Here is a 20445-nt window from a genome sequence, read left to right as displayed (position 1 = left end):
GCACAAAAAATCGTTCGATGATGGACCTGAGAACTCCACGTTAGCAAGTAGTTTGATCCGTTAACGTTAGGCACTATACGGCATCTGATCTGAAAACACGAAACTGGGGTACGTTCTTTCACGTTCTGCACCACCTTGATCTCTAATAATATTCCACTCACCGCCTTTCGAGTTGAGATACCTCCGTAACACACCACACACCCTTCTACTGGTTGTCTTCCACACGTGACTCGGATGAAATGCCAGAGGTGTGCTGGAACAAGTTCAAACGAAGAATTGTTGTCATCACGCATCAATATGTGACAGGCCCTGCGCATGACTCCCAAACAACTAGATTTTGTATCTACTGCGGCAGCAACCAAACGCATTAATAGGCTACGATGGTTTGAATCATCTCTAGGTCAGTTTTAATATCAATGTGTTTGCGCCACATTGCAGACCTGACGCAGAACATGACGAAATCGAGCTGCCAGCCTTGGCAGTTCACCTTCCATGAGAACAGGCCGATCGCCGTGTAGGAGCAGCGCATCTGTTACCGTCACGACCATATGATGATCCAGACCCGAAAAAGTCCACTTAGTGTGGTAGCGACTCTCCATCGGGACAACATCTAAACCAATGTCCTTGCAGTTTATGCCACAACCTGCTGGACCAGCAAAGGAACTTCACGAGAAGAAGACTCCGCACAAGCTGAAGCTAAAGTAAGTTGAAAAATATTAAGTTTGCTCAATTCTCCTAACAATGAACACTCCAAGTCGCGTGGTCCACAATGCGCCACTTGATTAAACTGTGGATGTGGACCTTTCCCGAGACCCTACAAAAGGCTCGCATTGCCATTTTCCAGTGTCCGCATCTTTAACTTCTAAGACTGAAAAGTCATTTTGCATTCCGGCCTTACTCAATTCCTGACTACAAGACCTTGCTGATTCACAAATGATCATCGGCCGTTTGCACGCAATCCCGGACTGGGGCACTATAAGCACTTCCAGCACGGAGTCAGATGAGCAACCGTCTCTGACGGATGTGAAGGGGGACAACTTGGAGGACAGTCATTACAGGTTGAACCCTTTGTGGCCTGAGAATATCTCGGAGTCGCTCCCCTCCGAACTCCAACCGTTTCTGCTGTCACGTCCAGTCCGCCCTCAGCACCTACAAGACAAACAGACCTATCGGACCAAGTCACACGGGAACGATGAGAGAGTTGAGTCCATCAACGAAGGATCTTCTTTGTTTGGGGACAAGACGAACCACTCCATCAGCGAGCAGTCTTCCCTTTTTGATGACGACGAGACAGACCACACTATCAGCGAAGAGTCTTCCCTTTTCGGGGACTCGGATGAAACAGACTCCATGATCAATAAAGTGTCGACACCCGCAAGTTTGCCACAGGATCACACAGTGTTCCTTAATGTTGGATCGCAGCCTCCTGCAGGGCAGCATTATACTTGGACTCCCTCTAATGTCGGGCTACAGCATCCCGATGTTCAGCACGACGCTCCAAGGCCCTCTGGTGTCGAGTTCCAACCTCCTGTGGGGCGGCACTATGCTTGCACTCCCTCTAATATTGGGATACAGTATCCCGAGGTCCCGCATAATGCTCGGATGCCCTCTAACATCGGGATGCAGCATCCTGCGATCCAGAATGATGCTTGTATGCCCTCTTACGTCGGGATCCATCATCCCGGAGTCCAGCATGATGTTCGGATGCCCTCTAGTGTCGGATTTCAGCCTTCTATGGGGCGACATTATACTTGGACTCCTTCTAATGTCGGGATACAGCATGTCGGGGTCCAGCATGCTGCTCGGGTGCCCTCTGGTGTCGGATTCCAGCCTCTTCCTGGGGCACATTACTATTGGATGCGACCAAGTCTGGGGGCCAGCGGCATGATGATGTTGCCACCTTCGAACTCGACATATACCTATGGGATAACCACCGCATTCCCACCAAGCGCTCAATTTAATTCATCTGCCAATGCTTTCACAGCCCCACCCCCGAGCACGTCGTCGTTCAGGCATGGTACATGCCCACCGGGGACGAAGCAAGGCTGAGAAGAAATTTGAGGACTCGAAAGATGGTATATGGTGTAGATAGAGATCTCAACGTTATACGTCACATGTCATTCATTCCCAGAGGGGTCCGTACTATTACGTGTATACAGTACATAGCATAAATTTGAATGGAGATTGTAACCATACATAGAATAAAGACATGAATGAAACAGAGGAATGAGTTACGATGGCAATAAGCACTAGTAGAATGAAATCCAGACCAGCAAGCGACGCAGAGGAAGAAGTCTTGGGGTAGAAGAAGGTTACAGTACGAGTTGGGTGTAAGTGGTCGAAGCAGTGGGTCAGTAGGCCTATAAGGAAGATTAGTTGACACTCTCAGAACAGATTGGTGTACAAAATCTTGACTATCCAGTCAACAGAGCTAGAATCTCATTTGTATCAGTTAGTTTCAGGGGAGTCAGACTTATAACTTGATGAAGTGTGCACATGGCTTGCATTCGAGTACGATATCATTATCAGTCCTTCAAACACCTGCATTCTCTCGCAATCTTAAACAAGCTGGTCTGACGCGAAAAGTTTTACAAAAGCTTACTATCAAATGCAGCATGCTACAAGGCTCGTTCATAGAGATTCGAGGACAGCCTTCAAATCTACTTCATTGGGATGGCTTCGAGTTCGTCGCCCGTGATGAAACGAGCAAGAATAAATGTACCTATGCACGACTTTATCAACAGGCAGCAAGAAGAGAATGAGCCATGCTTACTGGTATCTTGAAAGGCGCCCCATCTTCTCGTTATTGTCGACAGCAGGTACAGGTGACTAGAGGCTTGTCGAGGTTGTCTATTTCATTTACTGCGCCATTGTTCGTTTGTTGCTACTGTTTGCCGGCAATACTTGGGGTGTTCGAAGTCCTGATCACCTGCCACGACACGAGGGTTGGCACATGCACCAGGCATGTATCATGTATGGGGATATACATGGTCAGATGATAGCGAAAGTAAGAGCGAGGTAAGCTGTGATGAGTGTTATTAGGACCAATATATTAATTGGGTATGCATTCAAGTGTAAAATGATACCTAATAAGTTTCAATGCGCAACTAAGACATAAGTAGCATTACCCTTTGAGGACGTTATGTCAAAGATCATGCTCTGCTCCGCGAGGTCACAGTAAAGTCGAGTCGAGGCTCGTCTGCTGTTACACGCTATTACTAACTCACAATATTATATATTGCTCTATGCCGAGAATGTTGGAACGACTTCATTTGGGATACCACCTTGTCTGCACGCTGCGACAGCGATTCACCATAGTCCGAACACCCACTGGCAGTTCAACTTGAAGTTGTGTCACATGCCCGCAGGTATGTTCTGTTTTTCCTTCTCATTTCAAGCTAACCATGCGTGTCAGACAAGAACCCGACGTTCTCAGATCTCACTTTCAAGTTCTTCGACCCAGCTTCAAACGGTTTGGTTGCTGGGGTCGCCGCGCCTCCCAAGCCAAAGAAACCAAAAAAAACCCTCAAAATCTTAGAGAGAGGCGGGTTTCTGCATTATGTCCCTAATGTTTCCGAGCCAGGCTCGAGTGATGATCGTGGTGGCCTACCAGAGCCGTCATATGCTTACCCACTGACGTACCAACTTGCATCGTTCCAATCTCCTCCACCTCCACCTCCACCACCATCTCTGCTACCACCTTCACCGCTACCACCACCACCACCACCTTCACCTCTACCACCAGCACCATCACCATCACCATCACCTCTACCATCACCATCACCACCACCTCTACCATCACCTTCACCGGAGTCTAGCACGGAGTTAGATGACCAACCATCTCAAGACCTCACTGGTTCACCCATCATCGGCCGTTTGCACGCAATCCCGAACTGGGACGCCACAAGCACTTACAGCGCAGAGTCAGATGACGAAGTTGAACCGTCTCTGATGGACGTGGAGAGGGGCAACTTGGAGGACAACCATCGAAAGTTGAACCCTTTGTGGCCTGAGAGTATCTCACAATCGCTCCCCCCCAAACTCCGAACGTGTCTGCTGTCACGTCCAGTTTGCACTCAGCGCGTACAAGGCAGCCAAAGTCAAAGTCAATCATGTGGGAATGATGAGAGAGTTCACTCCAATCACTCCATCAGCGATCAATCTTCCCGTTTTGGCGACGACGAGACAGGCCACACTATCGGCGAAAGGTCTTCCCTTTTGGGGGGCTCGGATGAGACGAACCGCACCATCGACAAAACGCCGATACCTGCAAGTTTGCCGCGGGACCGCACAGTGTTGCCTAATGCTGGATTGCAGCCTCCTGCGGGGCATCATTATACTTGGGCTCCCTCTAATGTCGGGCTACAGCATCCCGGGGTCCAGCATGATGCTCGGATGTCCCCTAGTGTCGGGTTCCAGCCTCCTACGGGGCGGCATCATGCTTGGATACCCTCTAATACTGGGATGCAACATCCCGGGATTCAGCATGATGCTCGGATGCCCTCTAATGTCGGGCTACAGCATCCTGGGGTCCAACATGATACTCGGGTGCCCTCTAGTGTCAGGTTCCAACCTCCTGCGGGGCAGCATCATGCTCGCACTCCCTCTAATATCGGGCTACAGCATCTCAAGGTCCAGCATGATACTCGGATGCCCTCTGGCGTCGCGTTCCAGCCTCTCGCTGGGTGGCATAATCATCGGATGCCGCCGGCCGGCGGCATGGTCATATTGCTGCCTTCAAACATGACATATCCCTATGCCACGTTTCCGCCAAACACTCAATCCCCTTCATCTGTCAATGCTTCCACAGCCTCAACCCCGAGCACGTCATCGCGCAGGCATGGTGCATGCATACTGGCGGCGAAGAAGAGTTGAAAATGACTTGAGCACTTGAAAGATGGTGTATGATGTAGATAGATAGATATCTCAGTGTTATATTTGAATGGAGATTGTCACTACGCATATGATAAAGACCAGCATGAAATAAAGGAAGGAGTTACAAAGATAATAAACACAAGTAGAATGAAATCTAGACCAGAAAGCTACGCAAGGGAGGAAGTCGCACTCCGAATGATGATACAAAAACTTGTAGCTCTCAGCAAGTTTACCTTTCAAGCAGCAGATGGCTGCACGTGTCTTTCAAAGGATCTGTTAATTAGATCGAGAAGCTAATTTCATTCCTTGCGTCTTCGCTAGTGTCACCATAGATTGCCTCGCAAGTGCCCAGTGGAAATGAAGCCACGGCACCAATGTAATGGCATTGTCCATCGATGCCTGGAATGGCACCACGCCTAACACCTGGGAGGATTGACTGCGCATGAGCAAGCTTTGGAATTCCCTACGGCCAGCGACGAGCTCGATGGTACAGGCCTTTCACGCTTGTCAACCAACCCTGTCAATAAAACGCTTACAGAATAGAGAAATACAGGAATGCAGGCTTGCGGAATCGTAGGACCGCGATGGTGAGGGATGAAGGAAGTGGGCATGTTGTGGAAGCAGAGCGTCGAGTGCTTCATCTGCACAGCCAGTGCTGGAGCTGTGAAGCGAACACGAGACTTGAACAACGACCTCCTTCCTGACTTGAATCTCTTTCAAACGAAACATCCACTCCGTCGACCAACTTCTCACACTCGTCTTTAGTTGAGTGCATCTGGTTTCTGAGTAACTGTTGAATTCGTGCGGTAATTGATAGTAAGAGCTGATGCACCCGTTGAGTGAATTCTGAAACCAAAATGATGGACATCGAGCCCCTGCGAAGCACGAGAATTCAGCGGCGATTCCTGACCGAAGGGTCAAAGCAAATAACGAGATCAGCCACAACTGACACCTGTCTACTGGGCAGCAAGTCATCGCCAACTATTCACGGGATGGGTCACTTCGAGTCTGGGACTTGGGGACGGGCATGCAGGTCGAGGAATGGGAGGAGGAAGACGAAAGAGTGCGCGTCATAGCATTTTCGCCAGACGGCAAGCGGGCGTGAGGATGGTACAGTGAAGTTGTGGAACATCGACACGGGCAAGGTGTGACGGGGCGGCATACAGAGTAGGTGCATTATGTGTGTTGGAGTCCAGACGGAGAGCGAGTGCTGAGCAGAACGTAGGAAGGAATATTCATGCCCAGAACGCAGAAACTATCTTGGGACCAGTCAACACAGGGCAATCCATGAACACGGTTTGCTACTCACCTTATGGTAAGATCTTTGCCACGGGCGGGCCGTCACTCGATGAGCAGGGCATTATTGATTGGCACTGTTGGTAGCCTACTTCAATTGGTGTTAGGGTCCCGGAGTGTGTTGTCGGGCGCGGGCCCGAAGTGTGACAGTATGGGGCCACTGTACAGTACTGATTCAGACGCAGCCAATTGCGTGATCACCGTACTGAACAGAGACTTTTCTGCAACACTAATATTAATAGATAATGCAGTCTTATCCGTTCTTATCAGAGTTTGATGTCATTTTTGCTAGAGGTGAGTAGCGTTTTCAACATGGTACAGCTCGCATTGTCATGTGACTCCTCGATCAGCAGCCTGAGGAACTTACATAATTCTCAAGTCAGAGGTCAACTAAAGCCTCCTCTTGAGCTTGAGCTATGTGAAGGTACGTGATGTATTTACTAGCTATCGTAACTAATGGTGTCACTCAATTGATGAACTTTTCCACACGAAGAAGCAAGCTGCAAATATGATAAGACGAACCAACTTGCAGCATCCCTGGCGGCGGCGGGCCCATCAGTAAACCGGTGAGTTCATCACCAAAATTACCGAATCCAGAGATCACATGATATATCGAATTTTCTGACGCCGCCAATTGTATATACCTGTGATATCCGACATTTGAAATATCGTAGCGATACAATGACATCAAACATACCATCTGTCAGACACAAGTCATCCAGTAGAGTAGCTGTCAGCCAGATATCAGACATATCCAGATACATCCAATGTATTATATAGAGTAATACAACGAAAAATGGGTGAAACTGAAGTAAAGTACCTAAAGGGCGCCAGAACCTTCCTCCATAAGTATTTTATCATCGAGTTCCTCGCCGTCGTCCGCCACAATCTCATCCTCATGGAGAGTACAAACGTTCAAACTTCAGCGCTGCAGCGGGGAAAGTGAGGGTAAAATGACTTGCAAATACGATCACATGACTGTTTAAAGCCCGCCGGCAAATTCCTATCAACTATGTTGACGTGCTATCTTTGCTTATCCTCCCTCTAATTCTATACCAATACCAACACCACTAAGTCCAATCACTCAATATGTCTCTGCAATTGTCACCATCACTCATACTGAAGGCCACCTCAACCTGACCAACAGCACAGTGTTTTTCCATGACTATATGCTATCTGGATGGCCGACTTAGGTGAGTGTATGCACATATATGCATATGTTATGTACTTATTTCATCCATCCGATAGATCCAGCATCGTCTACTTGCATCATCGATATCTATTTTACAGCTTCCACGGACTCATCTGCACATCAGGTACGAAACTATCTACTATATCTAAATTTGTCTGACCATTGCTACTGTAGTCTCTTCTGCAAATCCAACATACGCTTATAAGACATCATATGTCAGATTCAGTCAGAAAGAAAGGTGAGTTGTCCATCTTTGTGCTTCGCACAGTCGATGTCTTATGTTGCTTAGTGTTCGAAGTGTTTGATGCACTTCTCTACATTTTCCCCATTGTTAAGTCATAGCTCTTTCGAAATTTGCGATGCCTGTTCCATTCGTACGCCACTCTGAAGTCGACGTTCTCATTGTCATTATTGCCGCTGGCCCTGGCAAATGCAAGAGTGATTGATGTCTGCATTGTCGACCAAAGGTCAGTGGTTCAATCACTTCCATTTCTGCTTTTAACTCGACTTTGCGCTAGAGCTCTCAAAATAACCACTGGTTATAGTCATGGATGCTTACCTCACATTATCATAGCGGTACGTCTTTGTCTTTCGAGATGGGCTTGCAGAATATATGACTGATATTGATGTAATCTACTAGGTTCTCCTGGGCCGGCACCTCCTTGCAGCTTCCCTGGCACCTGTTCAACGTGAACTTCTCCTTTGAGTGAACCTCCAACGTCTCCTCCACCTGCTGGACACAAAATGAAACGAGCAGCACCAGTGCCTCAAGCTGGTACCCATGGTCGTGAGAGTTCTAGTAGCTATTTTCACTGTAAGATTTTACGGTTCGAGAGATCGAACACGTTCTGAACTAGGTTCGGAACTGTTCACTCAATTGTACCTCACTGCTTTGTACTACCATTAATTCAATGCATCACATTGTTATATCCGAACACAATTGCAATGTCTGATGAATCTGAGTGAAATTCAAATGCATTATGTACATAGCAATGTTTGATATATCGGTACACTAGCCTAATGCCAGACTATAGTCATATGGCAGTCGCAATGTCCGAATTGAGTTTCCTAACATTGCCTTGCATTGAGACTTGCGCCAGATACATATGGCAGTTATGGTGGCTCCGACATGGTAATATATGACCATCTCTGGATTTGGTAATTTCGGTGATGTTCTTGCTGGGGATTATGCTGATTATAATGCTTTTACATAGTCATATATTGCTTTATATCACTTTATATTCCAATGTGACGAAAACCTTTCCTATATATTATGATATATAACGATATATGACGATATCTTCTTCTCACAGGTTCTCTGATCGGCGCCGCCGCCCCCCTTGTGCTCGACCACAATCCCTTCCCATGCTCTTCACTCTAGCGATATCGTGCATTACTGCCCTGCTTGCCGCGTTGCGTCTGACTCGCAGACGTGTCTATCCTTTACCTCTGTTACCTGGTCCTCGTCCCTTACCATTTCTGAGTAACGCGCTGCAATTGGATACTAAACGCCCTTGGCTCACATATACTGCATGGGGAAAAACATATGGTTGGTAGCAGCAGACCAATGGCCTCTTGAGGCTTTTTGTCAAGTTCCTGGATTTAATTTTATATCTGATCATAGGAAAAATCTTCCGCTCCCGTATACTTGGGATCGACATGATCATCATAAACTCAGAAACCATCGCCCAGGAGTTGCTGGAAAAGCGTTCTGCGAATTACTCTACCCGTCCTGTTCTTCGTACCAGTGAATTGTATGTATTGCCGGTTTTCATTCAATTTGTTCTTCATCCGCTGACGATACAGAGCTGGACTGGCTTTCAATTCTGTGATGCTTCCGTATGGGGAGACTTTACGACAACATCGCAAGCTATACCACCAAGTTCTTAGCGCCGAAGTTTCAATCTCGTATCACGAGATATACTCTCGCCATGCAAATGAACTAGTCATCGATCTCTTAGGTGCCACTAGAGACTCACTGCAGCAACACACTGAAGCGTTCGTACCTAATCCAAGGATGTCGTTGTGACGTATGATCCAGTTGACGATCAATCCTTGTCACAGATATTCGGGATCCCTGATCATGGCCGTGACATACGGACATCTCGCTGATGAAGGCTCATTTCTTTCCCGTGCGCACGAAATACTTGATATTGGAAAACAGATTCTCTCTCCTGAGAAAGCTGCCATGTTCACAGCCTTTCCTTTCCGTGAGTGCCTCTGTCGACGACATCATCTTGAACATTCAACATAAGGTTGCAGTCGAAAAGTTGCCGTTTTGGTGCTTTGGTGGATCGTTTGCCCTGATGGGATGTTGTAGAGAATTATGTCAACAACTTTTGAACGAGCCCTTTAATGAAGTGAAGGCACAGATAGTACGTTCGCGCAGACTTGCGGATGAAAGTTTCAGCCTGATCTGTTTGTATGAAGGCAGATGGTACTGCTTCGCACTCATCAGTTGCTGACTTTCTCAGTCAAGCTCATGACAACACTGACGAAGACATGATGAAGTCTGTTGCGTTGACAGGATACATGGGTAGGAATTTGTTTTCACCAACTGGAGCTCATCTATTGACGGGAATACGCCATCTTAGCTGGCATGGAAACCAGTGAGTCGCTACTTAATTACTTGAAACATTTCTGAGTCTTACTTTGATGTCTCAGCAGACTGCATCCGTATTGCAGGCATTTCTGCTGGCTATGATGCTCCATCCTGACGTCCAATCCCGTGCTCGTGCAGAAATTGACCAAGCTGTGGGGCATGACAGCATGCCGTGCCTTGATGACAGGGCGTCACTGCCCTATCTTGATGCCATTCTTCGCGAGGTCCTGAGATGGAATCCTCCCTGCTCCCCTTGGTTAGTCGGCAGCAATACAGCTTTGTGTTTGCATGGCTGAAGCGCTAACCCCTTGCACAGGAATCGCACATGCGACACTAAATGATGATGTTTATGATGGGTACTTTATACCCAAAGGTTCGAAGTCGTACGAATCAAGGTTATCGTTGACTCATATGTAGTTCGATCAGGTGCGATAGTAATGGTTAATCAGTGGTATGTCAGGCTGGAGTGTATGCAATGGGTTGAGCTGAGCATTGCTCAGGGCACTGTCTCGGGATGAAGACATATTTCCCGATGCATCACGCTTCGATCCTAGCCGCCATCTGACCAGTCGATGGGAAACTGAAGAACACTGTCGTCAACCATTTTACCTTTGGTCATGGCAGGTGAATTTTCCAACTTTACTATCATCTTCAATCATCCACTGACCCTTGCAGACGTATTTGTCCTGGTAAGCTGATTCATGGCTGATTTGGCCGTGTTATGACAAATGCCTTTGGCAGGTCGTTGGTTTGCAGAGAACGGTTTGTGGAGTGTAGCTGCTGCCATACTCGCCGTCTTGCGCATCGATCATGCCAAAGACTCAAACGGAGACAGGATTGAGGTGAAGCCAGAGTTCTCCACTGGTGTAGTTATGTAAGTGACTCAGTATGCATCCAATAACCTGCGACTGACTCTGCCGAAGTCACCCTGAACCATTTCACTGCTCGTTTGAAGTCGTGAACACAACGAGAGAAGCACACATCCGAGCGATGATGAATTCGAAGTAGACTTGGTTTGTACTCGAGGTGGTCTGACATATGATATGGTGCAAAGGGTACTGGATGGCACGGTATTACGGTCTCTGCTTTTGTCTGTCTTTGATGAACAAGAAAATTGCTTTCGAATAAATTGACACTTCATCAACTAGACCCGTTTCCAAAATCTCGTGAACTGGCGCAACCAAGCTGCATACCATTGATCGGTTCACAGTCCCTTCCCGTTGGCCCGCATCTGGTACGTTGAACCCTGGGGTTGAAGCTTAGAGGTGTCTATTGACAGCCCAGGCACCCTCATGCTATGCTTATAGGAGAGGAATCGATCTCAAAAGGTTGCGCATGAACACAGCGATACAGCGATAAGACACACATTGTCCAGGTGGTGATCACCTGATATTCGACGCCATGGGTAAGTAAATTAACCAATCGGCGACCCGCCAGTTTACTCTGGCTGTCCGTTGGTGTGCCGGGTATCACTGACCTTCCCGTATTCTCGTAATTTGGCAGCAGAAAAGGGCTATAAGACACACGAGCAACAAGGCAATGAGAAATAATAATATTTGTGACAATGAATCTCCGCCCTGCTGCGACTTCAGTGACTGGTTGGGATACGGACGTATGGAAGGAAAATCCCTGACGCAGAACTCCGTGATTCCACCGGAGCGGCAGGGGGGAGAGCCTATTTCGAACTGGATGTGGCCTGAGTCATGCATTGCGAATTTACTCAACCTGAAGGCTGACATGATTAGACCGACTTGCGGCCTGCAGCGAGGCCGAGCGATTGGGAGGAAAGGGCGACATACCGGGGAACTGTGAGAGATAGTCGAGTCAACTCTAAAGGCAACGAGATAAAGTGAAAAGTTTGCGGAAATGGCGAAGGAAAATGACTTGATGGTCTATCTTAGACGAATGGATTTGATGCATGGGGCGGTTTCTACTGGGGCTCGCCGCTCAAGCTGCTCAAGCTTGGAAAGGGGTACGCAGCTTGGGGAGGAATGTGAATATTGAATATTGAGGTCCCAGAGTGTGTTTTCAGGCGCGAGCCCGAAGTGTGACAGTATGGGGCCACTGTACGAGTGACTAACCAGTGATCAACTCGGAATCAGTATTACTCAGTGACGCAGCCGTGTGAAATAACAACTTATTGGATTGCGTGATCACTGTATTGTGGAGCAGACTTTCTGCAACGCGTTCATCACTGAAAGCCAAGATTTCCTATCAACCTTTATATACACATTATCATGTATATAATGTTCATATTTGGTTAAAATGTGGTAGTGTAGATTATTTAGTTATTTATGCCCTTAAAACGCTATCCTCTATTACCCATGACCGTCACACGGTCCTATATTTGGTGGTAGTTGCACCATTGCGATTATTAATACATTGAATCAGATTCACAGGCGTGCAAAATAGGTTTACACAAGGCAGTATGTAGACTTCAGAGCACTGTGGTTGTTCATGCCGCTTGTCTATGAGAGTGTATTTAATGTTTAATCTGTATGATAGATAGATAGATAGAAGTATTAGGGTTGTTTTTCATATAAAGTCATGTATGCATATCCCACATGATCAAGGAAAATCATATGGATTGGTGTATGGCATCAATGACATGAGTTTCGTTGTTGTGCTACAAAATCTCATCAATTACCATGTCTGATAAGTGTATACAGGACAATTTTGAAACATTGTGATTTAATTACTAGTTGTGCTACATATTTATGAGTACACGATTGATAACTAACACATATCATTTTGTGACCAATGTGCAAGGTAATTACCAGTTGCGCCCAAGTTGTGCCTACATTTTCCGTATCAATCTTCATGCTAGCATCGGTACACAAATGAATTGTGCCTTGATATTTGTCATCCTGCCAACTTAATAGACTTGTGAGACTAGAACATCTGATTGTCATCGAAGATTCTATGTTATCTTGATGGCAAAGTAGGTCAAGTCGATCTACACTTATATGAATGAAAATTGTTTAAAAGAGAGTCTGCTGTACAAAAATTTAAGCGTGCAAAGGATTGTTTCGCAGATATTAAAGAAGTATAGTATCCGGCTACCTGTACCATAGATGGGTGACAGCCTCATAATTGTAATAAAGGTATCATTGTTCAGTGCGAACAAATCATGGAGACGCAGCAAATGAATGACCATTAGATACTATATTACCAATTTTATATTGCTGAATCTCTAACATATGCAATGGGTAAAATACAGCAAAATTCCGTTAAAAATCAAAATCATGGCACACTTGTCATTTGAATACTCGACAACACAAAATGTTTGCTCATATGTATCAACAGTACACACTAATATAATACAGTGCCGGCCTTTGACTGATCTGTCAAACAACGAGCATAATCTAGTCTGCAAAAGCTGAGCTAATGTCGGACCGAACACCGAGCGACGGACAGTTGTTCAACTCTTTGGGGCCGATAGGTGGACACATGCTTGCGTCTGAAAACCTTGCTATTGAATATTACAGTATAATCAGAATAGCATTAGACAGTTACAGCTATATACGATGACTCACTGGTTCCACCAAAGTAAGAGGTCTTCTACTTCCTTAGCTGCGTCTGATGTCACAGCAAGCTCAAGGAAGTCAACGATATTGTCGTAGAACTCTTGATGGTTGAACTCGTCATCTACAATATGCCATGATCCCGTGCTAGACAAAGCAAACCTAAGCTAAATGGCCTGCATCAGCAGTGCATTAATAAAAAGTGATCCGTCATACTTACCTGCACAGCTGCATATGCAATCGACCTTGGTTGGACTGATTTCATGTTCAGCAACCCAGCCACATTGGAATGAGTGCGGTGTTCGCCATCAGTCCTTCGCTGCTTTGGACGACCCTGCATGGAAAGTACTTCCGGGCTGAGCTGCTCTTGCTCGTCCATCTCTGCAGAAGTGGGAGACGTGAAGATGTATTTGAATGTCTGCAAACGACCTCAGTAGATGATCCTTCATCCTCATGAAACATACCTTTAAAAGGAATTGCCCTTTGAATAAACCATCTGTAGGTTTCAGTGGGTCATATGTTTCGTCCTTATATAAAAAAGAAGGCCATGAGTGAGCCGTAACACGATAATCAGGGTGATAATCCCTGATGTTTTGTTGGACGCTACCTCATTGGTCAGCAAAGACATTGTGAAGTAGACAAAACTTACACTGGATCATTCCAGTCGTAATCGACAGGGCATATGAGCCATCCAGTTGCATCATTATTAAATCCGCAACCCAATTTGTTCTGCCCATGGATGATGGGGGTCGGATGTGGGGTTTGTTGCATCAACCACGAGGCAACAACAACTTTGAGCCGTGTCGTATCGTCACCCCTTGCTCCATCAGCACCTTTATTTAACTACGAATAGTGTTAATTAGCCTCATCACCAAGGGGTCTGCAAGTCTTACCTTGCTGTATACAGTGGCTCAAAAAAGTGTCCCAATGTTTGTAGCTTTTCATGTAATTGCTATATCATGTGTCAAGACGTGGGAATATGACTAAGCTATAGGGAGATGTCGGAAAGGTCTGCATCTCAGCTTCATTTCGGTTCCCTATACCGTGGGAAACTAATGACATTATGTGAAGATATGAGTATTTTAATTTGATGACTCATTGGGACACTTTTTTGACTTTGAGTTTTACTAATGTAATCTCTATAATTCTAGTACTGTGTGTGACCTCCTTCTGCTCCAATCACTTCTGCCACTCTTCTAAACATATTCTCTATCAATTTTGGGTATTCCTCTTTGGTGATTCCATCATACTCTGCTATAACACTGTCTCATAGTTGGAATAGCCCCTATAGTGAATCTTGATATGCTACAAGTAATTTCTTGAGTGATTCTCAGGGGTATTCAATATGGTTGATGTCTTGGGTCTATGTTGAACATGATAGAATAGTAATATTATGGTCTTTAAGTTATTTGGTAGCCAATCTAGAAGGTTGCTCTATAAGACTTAAGATCTCTTAATCACTATATTCTAATTGGAAAGACTGCTGATGCTAATAAAGTGATTAAATTGATTATTTCCATCATTCCTATGACTATCTCTACTCAAATAGTCAGACAGACTCTCAAGACAGCCCATCTTAAAGCTATAATCAAGAAAAACAGATTCCTCTGTCTCCAACCTATAAAAATAAAAGACAAGATGCTACTTTCAAGTACAAATATCGGACTGCTAATAGCTGAAGGAGGTTTATCTAGTTAGATAAGGTTAAAATCAATGGGATGAAATCATATGGCAAGGAATTTATATTAAAATAGATAGGACAATCATTAAGATAAAGAAAAGTTAAATAAACACCTTAAGTTTCAAGACAAAACTTGATGGTATAGGACTATATGAGATAAAATGGAGTGGGAATCTTCTATGAAGCAAAGGGGAGGATGAATACAGAGTAGTAAATACTCATTTGACAGGAGTGTCTGCTAAGAAGCATGCAGAAGTTATGAGTTAATGAAGAAGATACTGTTTTGTGATAAGACAATGACCCTAAGTATACCTCTAAATAAGCCACCAATAGCTTGCAAACCATGATATTACTATTCTATCATGTTCAACATAGACCCAAGACATCAACCATATTGAATACCCCTGAGAATCACTCAAGAAATTACTTGTAGCATATCAAGATTCACTATAGGGGCTATTCCAACTATGAGACAGTGTTATAGCAGAGTATGATGGAATCACCAAAGAGGAATACCCAAAATTGATAGAGAATATGTTTAGAAGAGTGGCAGAAGTGATTGGAGCAGAAGGAGGTCACACACAGTACTAGAATTATAGAGATTACATTAGTAAAACTCAAAGTCAAAAAAGTGTCCCAATGAGTCATCAAATTAAAATACTCATATCTTCACATAATGTCATTAGTTTCCCACGGTATAGGGAACCGAAATGAAGCTGAGATGCAGACCTTTCCGACATCTCCCTATAGCTTAGTCATATTCCCACGTCTTGACACATGATATAGCAATTACATGAAAAGCTACAAACATTGGGACACTTTTTGAGCCACTGTATATAAGAGAGCTCCCTGTTTTCAACCTCGGAGTGTACAACCTTACGAACAGTTGGACATCAAGTGGCTAGTTTCTTGTATGATCTGTACCTCCTGTCGTCCCTAGTGGACATAAGTAGCGCAAGTAAATGTACATGCGAAAGGACCTACTTGGGGTCATTCAAGCTAGTATCATCATCTGAGTCGATACCCAGCGTCACATGTCTATCAAACTCTGTGACGAGATCTTCAACACGTTCAGTAAGGCAGACGAGTCGGCGGATCACCCAACCCTCCAGATGAAGGCGTTCACTGTCAAATCAATCGCTCAAAGGATAACCAAATGCTAGATGATCTTACGCACCTTTTCTCTTCCACCGGCTGTTTGCGGAGTTCTGCATTTTGTGCCTCTAAAACAGCCAGCCGCCTCTTCAAGGCCGCTACTTCAGAAGGCGGGCCATCACCTTGGGAGTTAGTTTGTGACATAAAAGATGAACATTGAAAGAGGTGGATGGAAGAGGTGTGGAAGTGAGGGAAGGTGCGCCGCGGCTGCCTGAAGTATGAAAGATCAGCAATGTTTTGATCCAGTGTATTTCAACTAATGGGGACAATTTACGTCTTAGGGCTTCATGTTCGGCTTGGAATGAACTAACGGTGATTAAAGGATTGCGGTCACTAATAGGTATGAAGGGTTCAAATAAATAAAAATTACTGGGTTCCGGTTCAGCAACTTTAACTTGACATCATTTTCTGTCCCGCGGAGCCGATCAGAACAGTCAACAATGATCCCTGAATGAAAGCCCAATGTCATTAGCACCGGGCCCTTACCAAGAAATGAAGACATACTGTAGTATCCTGCCGCATAATGCGTGTCCTGAGTTTTCTGGATGGCAGGAAGAATATAAGGGGTATTCCTGAAGAAGGTTAGTAAGTTCGAAGTCAACATGTCGAACAAACCTCGAACAGATAGGTCTGCCCAGTCTGCAGAATCCTCCAGGTATTCCTGAAGAAGTTTAGTAAGTTCGAAGTAAACATGTCGAACAAACCTCAAACGGATAGGTCTGCCCAATCCGCGGAATCCTCCAAGTATTCCTGAAGAAAGTCACCGCCATCTTTATGTATGTAGTCCTAGGATATAGTAGTAAATACAACACTAAACAATGAGCAGATGTCAGACGTACCGCGCGCACCGTTTCGGAAAATGCCGATAATATAACACTAATCCAAATCAGGATATGTTCTTAGACGCGATAGCTCAAATGACAAAGGTAAACATTAACTCACTTTAAATTCGAGTTTACATACTTCTACCACTTCAGCACAAGTATGAACAACCACGCGGATGCCAACAGAGGAGTCGGAAATCAGAATGCAAACGAAAGCCAGGTACGTTGAGGATTTTATAATAATCACTGCTCACAGATTCTACAGATTGATCCACACATTTTACGACTCATACCAAGGCCTCGGGACGTGACCTTCAGGCTGACTGAAGAACAGCTCGTAAGTAGCGACTCGTTCAGTAATTACAATGTTAATATTTTTAAAGCAATTAATGTACTTTACATGGGCCGGCGCACGAATCTGCATGCGCCAAGAACTCTACCAACCTGAAGTACCACTTCAGCCCCGCCCTCAGCCCCTGGTCTTGTCAGAAGTGATGCGTGCGATGATAGTGGTGTGGATTGCAAGGGAGCACCGAATCTATGAGATGGAAATGCAGGAGTTGGAGCGTCTCCTGGGACTTTAAGGTGCACATTAGGATGTCTAGGTAAGCTGCTTTAAAATATATTCCGAATGGACTTACGAAAATCAGACCATGAGGGATGGAATTTTTCAGAGGCTGGAATGAGGTTAAGCATTAGAACATGTTGGACACGTGCGCAATATACAATGTAACACCATACAAACCATATGTAGTCGTTGCAACGACTTTTAGGACTTTTGCGCTGAGAGAATGAAAACTGTCTTGCTCGTCTGACCCGCGTGTCTGTAAAAAAATGGCAGTATACCGCAGACATTCTCACATGTATGCCAACCAAATGGCGGCAGCACTTGCATAGCCACGCTCATACACAGCAAGATCATGGAACTTCGAATATAATCCGATTTTTGTTTCTGTGAGTCCAAGAAGAAGGACCTTCTGGAATGCAATTCAAGCCTCCTTTGCAGAGACTTTGGTTACTCATCCTATAGAATGAACACGTCAGGCGATGTCCGGAAAATGATGAAAGTAAGTGCCCACCTCCTCCACCCAAGTAGCTTGCTAATGAGTGCTCCCCCTCCACAGGGAACGGTGTAGAGACTCGTGCATCTCATAGTGTGATATGGCGCTTTACACTAGGGAGTATACAGCACCAACTCGCAGCATCACTCTGTGTACCATCCACAGTGATTCCTATATGACGCGCAGCTTTCCCGCGCAACACGCGCCATGCGCGCACCATTCCCGCGCTTCACGATGTATACGCGCGCGCGCGTTCCCGCGCTTGCGCGCCCTATAGCGCCAGCCATCCAGATGCATCCATCCACTGTCCACCAAGCTCCCTAGTGCGTATATTTCCATTTCCTTTATTAGCATAGTTCCACCTTTATTTTTATCATAGTTTCTCACTCATATATATTTTTACATACCTACTCGGTAGCGCTTCGGCTCCGCATGAGCGCGCTTAGGCGCGCTATATAAGCGCCAGCAGTACATACTATTATTTACCTTACTTTTCACCCAACTTTACCTAGTACTTACTACTTAGAAAGTCGCAGTAGAAATCTATTCATTAGCACAACACATCTCACATCCTTTATCTTGCTTATATCTTCACATAAGTTTAGTCTCTCTTATTTCCACTTACACGCGCGCGCTTTCCCGCGCTTCGCGCTAATACGCGCGCGCGTTCCCGCACCTTCGTACCTTGCGCGCACCTGCGCTTTCTCGCGCTTCGCTGAAGCGCGTACCTCTAGATCTCCGCTGCACCTGCTTCCCCTTTAGGGTCGAACGCACTTGTCCTTTCAAGTATAGCAGACTAGGCAACGCACGACCTACAACTTTTTAGATACAGTCAGGAGCATTTCTTTGTTCCTCTCAGTATTGTTGTTTCTACAACGGCACACAATGACATCGAAGTAATTAGCCAATTTTGGGTGACTGATGGTAGTGACCTGATCCATATTTGATAAGGTCATTCGACGAGGTATTGATTTCCTTACCTTCTGGACATCAGAGGGCAGTCTTGTGGGATTCCTCCATACCTGTTTATCAACATCTCAGGACAGTTCATTGTAATGGACTGAAGTACTCACCAGAACAGAACCGGTCACGATATCCATCTGGGTTCTGCTTTCGGGATCGGTGATGAGTTCTGAAGAGCGAAAATATATCTGCCCCTCCTCGAGGACCCCATATGGATCTGCTACTAGATGAGCTAAAAGAAAATGATTATGGAAAAAGTTACATGCCCAGTATGATATATGCTTCCAAAGACTCCTTGACTGGAATGTGAAATTTCTAGATGTACTCGTCGAGTACTTGGGTCACCACGTACTCAAGTTTAGAAAAAAGTTGGTCAAGCTTAAGAGGATGAAAACCAGCCACTGACGAGCAAGAGCAGCTCAGCCCGGAAGTACTTTCCATGCAGGGTCGTCCAAAGCAGCGAAGGACTGATGGCGAACGCCGCACTCGTTCCAACGTGGCTGGGCTGCTGAACATGAAATCAGTCCAACCAAGGTCGATTACATATGCAGCTGTGCAGGTAAGTATGTCAGATCACTTTTTATTAATGCACTGCTGACCGACCTTGTATAAAGGTGAGATGAAATAAAATGAGGCATGAGGGGATCGTGAGGACCATGTGTCGCGTGTTAAAGATGACAGCCGGAGGTAAAAAGCAGAGCACGGACTAAATCAGAGAGCAGGTATCACTGTAGTGTCAGTACTGTAGCACAACAGATACTCGGAGAAAGGTTTATATCCACTCACATCATAGGATAGACACCATCAAGCCCAGGGCATGCTTAAAAGGCTCCCGTGACCACTGTTATTGCATTGCATGAGTACATGCCATTTCAAGAATTGGTAGGCTTACCTTAGGGAACATTTTGAACGGCATGTCTCAAAAAATACTTACCAACTTGAAACACGGGGAGTACAATCAAAAACTGAACATATTAGCTTACATAACAAGGTTTTTGTCCGCATTTGGGTGCGACAATTCAGCTTCTAACTCACTTTGACGGCTGTACACACAGGACTTGCTGGTCGACCGTTTCCCTATACCATGTTATATCATCTGCGACCAGTGTGGCAGTCAAGCTCAATTCTTGCTACAGAAGCTCAATCCGTTGACAACGCACATGTCGACATCGATGTATGGCACTGCACAAGCTGCGGGTGCTGGCCAGGCAACGTGTCTAACCTAAACTTGAAGTTCGGATACTCGGATCTTGAATGACTCTAATCTGATAC

The 20445-nt window shown here is 45.5% G+C and overlaps 9 protein-coding genes across 9 annotated transcripts; 6 read left to right on the top strand and 3 right to left on the bottom strand.

Annotated features, from left to right (window-relative positions):
- Positions 1-648: 648 nt before the first annotated feature.
- Positions 649-2266, top strand: F5891DRAFT_716042 (uncharacterized protein). Its single transcript, XM_041372931.1, has 2 exons — positions 649-701; positions 756-2266. Exon 2 carries the CDS (start codon positions 934-936, stop codon positions 2047-2049), a length of 1116 nt encoding a protein of 371 aa, XP_041220157.1. The 5' UTR covers positions 649-701; positions 756-933; the 3' UTR covers positions 2050-2266.
- A 2126-nt stretch (positions 2267-4392) lies between these two features.
- F5891DRAFT_1062371 (uncharacterized protein) lies at positions 4393-4972 on the top strand (the record flags this gene model as incomplete). The annotated part of the gene is made up of 1 exon (XM_041362953.1): positions 4393-4972. The coding sequence occupies one exon, from the start codon at positions 4396-4398 to the stop codon at positions 4873-4875; it is 480 nt and encodes a 159-aa protein (XP_041220156.1). The 3' UTR covers positions 4876-4972.
- A 305-nt stretch (positions 4973-5277) lies between these two features.
- On the bottom strand, positions 5278-5993 carry F5891DRAFT_715773 (uncharacterized protein). The gene has a single exon (XM_041372929.1). The coding sequence runs from the start codon at positions 5848-5850 to the stop codon at positions 5383-5385; it is 468 nt and encodes a 155-aa protein (XP_041220155.1). The 5' UTR covers positions 5851-5993; the 3' UTR covers positions 5278-5382.
- Positions 5994-7159: 1166 nt separating this feature from the next.
- Positions 7160-8298, top strand: F5891DRAFT_1176020 (uncharacterized protein). The gene is made up of 5 exons (XM_041365747.1): positions 7160-7364; positions 7420-7487; positions 7538-7601; positions 7882-7939; positions 8004-8298. Exons 1-5 carry the CDS (start codon positions 7333-7335, stop codon positions 8067-8069), a joined length of 288 nt encoding a protein of 95 aa, XP_041220154.1. The 5' UTR covers positions 7160-7332; the 3' UTR covers positions 8070-8298.
- A 410-nt stretch (positions 8299-8708) lies between these two features.
- On the top strand, positions 8709-10589 carry F5891DRAFT_1062361 (cytochrome P450). Its single transcript, XM_041362952.1, has 10 exons — positions 8709-8912; positions 8988-9117; positions 9170-9361; positions 9428-9573; positions 9626-9738; positions 9794-9899; positions 9958-9976; positions 10009-10189; positions 10242-10338; positions 10392-10589. Exons 1-10 carry the CDS (start codon positions 8729-8731, stop codon positions 10481-10483), a joined length of 1260 nt encoding a protein of 419 aa, XP_041220153.1. The 5' UTR covers positions 8709-8728; the 3' UTR covers positions 10484-10589.
- Positions 10590-10693: 104 nt separating this feature from the next.
- F5891DRAFT_1195148 (uncharacterized protein) lies at positions 10694-10973 on the top strand (the record flags this gene model as incomplete). The annotated part of the gene is made up of 2 exons (XM_041368066.1): positions 10694-10839; positions 10889-10973. The coding sequence occupies 2 exons, from the start codon at positions 10694-10696 to the stop codon at positions 10971-10973; spliced, it is 231 nt and encodes a 76-aa protein (XP_041220152.1).
- A 2524-nt stretch (positions 10974-13497) lies between these two features.
- Positions 13498-14760, bottom strand: F5891DRAFT_1130914 (uncharacterized protein; the record flags this gene model as incomplete). Its single annotated transcript, XM_041364586.1, has 5 exons — positions 13498-13656; positions 13710-13907; positions 13954-14092; positions 14139-14322; positions 14751-14760. 5 exons carry the CDS (start codon positions 14758-14760, stop codon positions 13498-13500), a joined length of 690 nt encoding a protein of 229 aa, XP_041220151.1.
- A 2549-nt stretch (positions 14761-17309) lies between these two features.
- Positions 17310-17733, top strand: F5891DRAFT_984950 (uncharacterized protein; the record flags this gene model as incomplete). The annotated part of the gene is made up of 3 exons (XM_041377523.1): positions 17310-17369; positions 17415-17486; positions 17533-17733. 3 exons carry the CDS (start codon positions 17310-17312, stop codon positions 17731-17733), a joined length of 333 nt encoding a protein of 110 aa, XP_041220150.1.
- A 1454-nt stretch (positions 17734-19187) lies between these two features.
- F5891DRAFT_890383 (uncharacterized protein) lies at positions 19188-19406 on the bottom strand (the record flags this gene model as incomplete). Its single annotated transcript, XM_041373282.1, has 2 exons — positions 19188-19232; positions 19284-19406. Coding segments are annotated over 2 exons (168 nt in total), but the record flags the coding sequence as incomplete, so codon positions are not given.
- Between the last annotated feature and the right edge of the window lie 1039 nt (positions 19407-20445).

This window comes from Suillus fuscotomentosus (genome assembly GCF_016647785.1).
Source record: "Suillus fuscotomentosus strain FC203 chromosome Unknown F5891scaffold_78, whole genome shotgun sequence".
Lineage (NCBI taxonomy): Eukaryota > Fungi > Basidiomycota > Agaricomycetes > Boletales > Suillaceae > Suillus > Suillus fuscotomentosus.
Note: the sequence above shows the minus strand (reverse complement) of the source record. Positions and strands in the feature narration are given on the sequence as shown.

Coding starts and splice junctions, on each gene's coding strand:
- F5891DRAFT_716042 (XM_041372931.1), top strand. CDS start 934: ATGATCATCGGCCGTTTGCACGCAATCCCGGACTGGGGCACTATAAGC.
- F5891DRAFT_715773 (XM_041372929.1), bottom strand. CDS start 5,850: ATGACTTGCTGCCCAGTAGACAGGTGTCAGTTGTGGCTGATCTCGTTA.
- F5891DRAFT_1176020 (XM_041365747.1), top strand. CDS start 7,333: ATGACTATATGCTATCTGGATGGCCGACTTAG. Junction 7,488..7,537: donor CGGACTCATCTGCACATCAG/GTACGAAACTAT, acceptor TTGCTACTGTAG/TCTCTTCTGCAAATCCAACA. Junction 7,602..7,881: donor AGATTCAGTCAGAAAGAAAG/GTGAGTTGTCCA, acceptor ACTTTGCGCTAG/AGCTCTCAAAATAACCACTG.
- F5891DRAFT_1062361 (XM_041362952.1), top strand. CDS start 8,729: ATGCTCTTCACTCTAGCGATATCGTGCATTACTGCCCTGCTTGCCGCG. Junction 8,913..8,987: donor TGCATGGGGAAAAACATATG/GTTGGTAGCAGC, acceptor ATCTGATCATAG/GAAAAATCTTCCGCTCCCGT. Junction 10,339..10,391: donor TGGGTACTTTATACCCAAAG/GTTCGAAGTCGT, acceptor TAGTTCGATCAG/GTGCGATAGTAATGGTTAAT.